The sequence below is a fragment of the Phaseolus vulgaris genome, chromosome 9 (genome assembly GCF_051622355.1).
Source record: "Phaseolus vulgaris cultivar YP4 chromosome 9, ASM5162235v1, whole genome shotgun sequence".
Classification (NCBI taxonomy): Eukaryota; Viridiplantae; Streptophyta; class Magnoliopsida; order Fabales; family Fabaceae; genus Phaseolus; species Phaseolus vulgaris.
Genome location: NC_143506.1, coordinates 21,940,019 through 21,946,366, shown reverse-complemented (window position 1 = coordinate 21,946,366; position 6,348 = coordinate 21,940,019). Strand labels below are relative to the sequence as shown.

At 27.2% G+C, this 6,348-nt stretch overlaps 1 protein-coding gene across 1 annotated transcript; it reads right to left on the bottom strand.

Moving 5' to 3' along the window:
* Positions 1 to 498: 498 nt before the first annotated feature.
* On the bottom strand, positions 499 to 1,993 carry LOC137822887 (uncharacterized). Its single transcript, XM_068627905.2, has one exon. The coding sequence runs from the start codon at positions 1,923 to 1,925 to the stop codon at positions 855 to 857; it is 1,071 nt and encodes a 356-aa protein (XP_068484006.1). The 5' UTR covers positions 1,926 to 1,993; the 3' UTR covers positions 499 to 854.
* Positions 1,994 to 6,348: the final 4,355 nt, after the last annotated feature.

The following is a 6,348-nucleotide window of genomic DNA, read 5'->3' as shown; positions in this document are numbered from 1 at the left end:
ATTCAAATTTATACATTATCTTTGTTGTTTAATATGTTATTATTAAAAAGTAATCGTGATATAAATAATAGTGGTTGTGAAAAATATAGATAATTTTAAAGTCAACCAAAGTGGTGTTTTTTAAACTCTCTTCTACTATGTTTCTTGTAATGTTTGGCGGTGCCCGCACTTACCACTCTTCTAACTGCTGCGTACTTCTTAACCCACTTTTAATAATTTAAAGATTATTATTGTTTAAGTCCATCTTTTTATCTAACTTATTCATTAAAAAGATTAATTTATCCTATCATTTTCTTTTAATTAACATTATAAGTTTTACATCTGAAAGGTAAGAAATGAACACATATTTAAGAACCGAGATTGTTACTTGCAAGGGTTATTAGAAGGAAATAATAGCATTAATTCCATTTTAGAGATTAAAGGAATAAATTAAATTTTAAAAAGAAATAAATAGATTGAACAAATTAAATAAAAATATAAACAAATAATAATCAAGTCTAATTTAAACAACGCTGTCATCATATATATTGATATATTACATTAAAAACATTAAATAATGAAATGTAAATCAAATCTTAAATGTTTGATATACTACAGTCTCACATTATACAGACTCTCTCTGATTATGCTCAAACATATAAATTCAAACCAGAAAAAACACACACACCAGTGTTTTTCATCTTATATCTAAAAGATTAAAACTAGAATTTCATCAACCTTTGAAACTTCTAGGGTAGTAATGAATATATTGTAACATTCAACAAACAAAAAATTAAAAATATGAAACAAACAAACAAAAAGAAGCAGAGAATTGGTTCGGAACTTCAAAGTAAAAATGTAGGACATACTGTTTTCTACAAAAAGATAAAACAGTCCAAGGAGATAAGAGGGTTGTCGATATCCTCCATCAGAGTGAAGTCCATGTCATGGTCAGAAACAACATCCTTAGCCACAGTTTCATCAACTTTAGAACCAGCCTCGAAAGTACTTGTCTCATTGTGCCTTAAACCAGGAGAATTAAGTACTCTTCGTGAACAGTTATAGGGACTCTCTGCTTTAACATTCTCTTTCCTCGTTGAAGGCAAACCAGAATGATGAGAATGAACAGCAGTAACACTAACTTTCGAAGTGTTCATCATTCGCCTCGAAACAACGTTGTCCGTTGCCAAATTACCACTCCCACATTTGTCTCCGTTATATCTTCTGCTCGGAGAGGGTGACCCTAGACTCCTACTGTGCATGTTGGAAGCATAGTTAACAGTGATAGACCTCTCAGTGTCCTTCCGGAAACTCTTCTGTCTGGCTAGATTGGTAGGCGAGTTTGAGCGAACCCTCTTCTGGGGCATAGAAAAGGATTGCGATGGTGGAGACTGCTTGCGCGTTAGCAAGTTGGGTTTGGGAGGAGGTGATGGGTTTATGTTTGCAAGCTTTCTATGATGAAGTGTAGGTTTAGTTGGGGGCGTCAAGGAGAGAGAAGCTTCCCTGAGTGAGTTGATGCGAGTGATGTGAGGGTTGTCCTTGTAGCAGGACCATAGGAAGTCGTTGGAGAAGGACCTGTCCTTGGAGCTCAAGGAGGAGGAGGCGGTGGATAGGGAGGAGGCTGAGGAGATGGTGTTGGAAGTGGTGCATGTGAAGGAGGAAATGGAGGAAGTGGAAGAGGTTGGAGAAGGAGGGGAGGGAGAGATTTTGGTGGAGGAGTAAAGGGTGGGAGGTGGTGGAGCGAGTTTGTCTTGAAGGAGGTTAAAGTTGAAGTGGTTTTGATGTTGTTCTGGGGAGGGTTTGCCGTCGGGCCTGCATTTGCTAACGCAGCAACCCATTTGGCTGAGGAATGAGAAATGAGAAAATAGGATTGGTAGGATGAGGAAGAAGAAGAAGAAGAAGAGTGAGTGGTTGAAGTTTGATATAGTTAGCATTGGAAGTTGCATTTGAAAAGGAAGGGAAAGTGAGGGAATGAATGTCTTTTACTTTTCAGTGTTTATTTGAATTTGGGTACCGGGGAGGGGTTCCGTTGGGTAACGGTTGGATACCAACAACATGGTGGTGGATAGTGGATGATACTATCATATTATTATTATTCCTTGCTTTTGACCTTTCAGACATATATGGAACAAATGGTAGGGTCTAACTCTTTTAGTGTTTAATGTGGCACAACGTTTTTCTCCAACTCAACTACTATTTCAGTTTAGAGATCCCACACCCAACCAGGAATCATTTCATTTTCTTTACTTTCTTTCAAAAGGTTTAATCAAAATTTACCATCCAACCTAATTATTTTCTGAATTATTGTATTTAATTACTATTTTAATCAAACTGTTTATTTATAGGCATTATCTTCAACTTACTAATATTTTGTAGGCATTATATATATACATCTTATATTTTTTCTCGTAAATATTATTTTCAAGACTTGTAATACTATGGATGGGGAACACACTAGTAAGCAACGAATCACTGTGGATTATAAAGTAATTTCAATTTTTCATACGATTATAAATTTACTTCAATTAATTTTAACAATAAATTAACTTACTATTTGCTTTTATTGTAATAGACAAGTTGGTAACTATAATTGTCGTTATCATGTTATCATAATAATAAATATAACAATAAAATTTATTAGAACCAAATAATAAGATAACATTATTACTTTAAAATTTACATGTACATTTATATGCTATTTATAATTTCTTTTATGTTGCATGTATTTAAAGAAAGAAAAAAATATTTATCTTTGGATACCATTGATATTATAGTAATAGATATACGACCAAATTTTTAGAAGGTAGGAATACAGAATTAAACATGTAATAGTTTTAGATTTTGTTTACACAGAATAGTATTAGGCAATTTAAATTATTTTTGTACATTGTAACTTTCCTATTGATTTATGTTTTCAGTTTATTATTGTTTCAAAATTGAAATTGTATTTTTTTAGGCGTGAACTTTTTTTATTTTATAAGTTAACACTGCTATTAAGATAACATTAAAAAATATACTTGTTATGAGAATAACTAATGCAAAATATATATTTTCTATATCGATAAACAATTGACATAGAATGTTAATAATTTAACATCAGTTATAGTCATAGTCTATATAACGTGACAATTTTACGTCAATTTGCAATTAACATTCAATAATTGCTTTTTCTATATAGATTATTAAATCCATATAAAAATTGCATAAAAAATGTACTAATAAACAATACAATGAGAACTGTAATTGATAAGAGTATAAAGTAATAATGGTGATTTCCACAATAGTAATAATCAGAACCATGAAATAATAATTATTTTTATTAATAAAAAATAAATAAATATATATTGTAACATTTTAGAGATAATCCATCCATATACAATGATAAAATATAATGGTGATATACACTACAAGAAAATCATAAAATAGAAACCAATATTTAGAGACTAAAAATAATTAGTTGTTATAGTGACTAAATTAGAGATATTTTAGAGATTAAAAATTTTTTGGTTTCTAAATTAGTTTTTATTATTGTTAAATGGTTTATAAATTGGTATATAATTAGCGACCAAGGTTTTTGTTACTAAATTTAGAATCTAAATAATTAGTTAGTAGCAAAAACTTTAGTTGCGCTCTTCTCTTTTACTTAAGCTTTTTAATAATTTGTTTAAATTTTACTAAAAAATATACCTTGAGAATATTTTTACTTTATAATTTTTTCATTTAATTTATTTTTTAAATTAAATATAACAAACATATTTGTATCACAACTATAACCATACAGCAGTCACTCTTCTCCACTGTAAGTATAATCAACTATTATTGTTTTCAAATTGAGTCCAATCTAACCTGAATTTTAACATTTCAAAATGAATTAAATATATTTTTTTATTTTTATACTATTGACATAAAATTAATTTTTATCCCTAGTATATAATTTAGATCTCATGAATTTTTACTATAAAATGAGAATTTTCAGTTTAAAGTGTATCATAATATTTATATTAATAATGAGTAAATATGAAATATTTTAATATTATATTTCATATTAAAAAAATATGTTTATCACGTACACAAAATTTGTAATAACTCATTTTAATATTTTTTTATTACAAATATTTAGAAGATCTAAAATTTAGACTAGAAATAAAAATCAATTTCACATAAGTAAAAAAAAAATATTTAACTATTTTAAAATTTATATCCAAATCATTTGAGTCATAGGTTAGTAAAATATGAACTATTTAAGCTGTGATTTTTTATTTGCTGATTTGATTTGTGGGTTCATATGAATGAATTATTCGGATTTGAACCATATTGACTCAAGCTTTTTTTAAAAAGAATTATTTGATTTTATATTTAAATAAATGAAATAGATATACTAGACCTTTAATAGAAAAAAAAGATGTAATTTTAATAATTATTTTTACAATAAGCTATTTTGTATAATTTATTACTAAATTTCTATAAAAAATTATCATATTAAAAGTAAAGGTGAAAATTTAGATATACATTTTGACAAATTTCAATAAAATTTGTCTAGATAACATTTTGACGAAGTCGATCGTTTTTATCTATATATAAATCAATTTTATTCATTCCAAAATAAGCTTAGAAGCTTTAATTTTTTTTTTATTTCTAAAAGTTATTTACGATTTTGAGCTGCCATAATCTATATAAAAATATGCTCAAACCTACTTAATCAATGGTTTATGGGTGAACAAAAGTTGGTTAAGGGAACTTATACTTTAAAATAATATTTTATCTAAGAAGGTAGAGGTTCTAAAAATTTGCGTCATTAACACGTTTTTAAAATCACAAATAAAAATTGTGGCACATTAATAATTATTGTTTAAAGATAGAGAAAAACGCCTGTATTAGTTCTTGCAGCACCATGCAGGGATGGAACATGAACATGCTAACTATGACAGCACAAAAGACTTCTTCAGTTTCTGATTATGGTATTCAATTTTTCACATTCTTAGCTTCCGCATCAAAACATAATAGAATCAAATCAAAACTTTTATCTTTCTTGTCACATATCGTCTATTAGCCACTCGTAAATGGAGTTTATGGAATCAAAAACATGTCAGGAATCCCACCACAAACCAGACTCAAAAGCAATGTTTTTATATTCACAATCTATCACTAGTCATGCTTCTTCTTTTACACATAAATTTTTTACTAATTTGATTGTAATTTTATATCTTAACTATTAAAGTAGACAATTTTTTAAAAATTTTATAACAAGATAACAATTTTATTATAAAAAAGTCATGACAGTATAAAAGTATAACAAATTTCAACTACTCTATAAAGTAAATTTTAATTAAATCTGTGACGATGTGTCCCAAATTATCCATTAATGTTTTGAAATTTTATCAATTTCAGCAACTAAGATGTAAAATTAGATAATATTATTACTAATCCCTACAACAAAATCATGAAATATAAACAAATTTTAAAAACAAAAAAAATAATTAATTGTAATAATGATTAAATTAGAGAATATTTTAAATTTTTTTTTTATTTCTAAATTAGTTTCTATATTTGTTAAATAATTTTTAAATTGGTATCTAATTAGCTACCAATGTTTTTACTACCAAATTTAAAATCTAAATAATTGATAGTTAAAACTTTGGTAACTAATTAGATATTAATTTAAAAATTAAAAATTCTTTTAGTATTTAAAATGGTGTATAATTTAGTCACTATAGCAACTAATTATTTTTTATCTCTAAAATTAGTTTATATTTTATGATTTTTTTTAGTAAAACATATACTTGGTACTTTAATTTGGATATCTTAAATCAGATTTTAATAAAGTTTTTATCAATGGAAAAAATTTGAGAGAAGAGATTTCTCTGAATGATCAATCAAGTTTTACGAAAAAATAATTATTAACAAAATTAATCAATACTTTGTATTTATTACATGATGAGAGAGAGAAAAACCCAGCAGAAAGAATATTTGTTTTAATCATACGCAATTTAGTCAATTGATCATGGATAGTCCTTCAAATAGGACTCTGTCTCCTTAATGTTTCACTGTAGTTAAAAGATACATTTTTGCTTATATTGCACGTCGGAGACAGTGATATTACATTGTTGAACACATTTTCATCTTACTGATCGAAATTTATCAAAATTCAAAATATAATAATTTTAATTTTATTTTAAGTATTTCGCCCCAATTTCGTGAACTCTAATAAAATATGACAGCACGTGTTAAAAACATTCCACACAAGTGTGTGATTAACATTTTTGTAATGTTCAATTAACTCGTAAAAGGGGATACCAAAAGTTAAAACGAACAAAAATTAATAGAGCTAGAAGTGAGGGAAAACGTATAAGGATTAACAGTGAGGGTGAA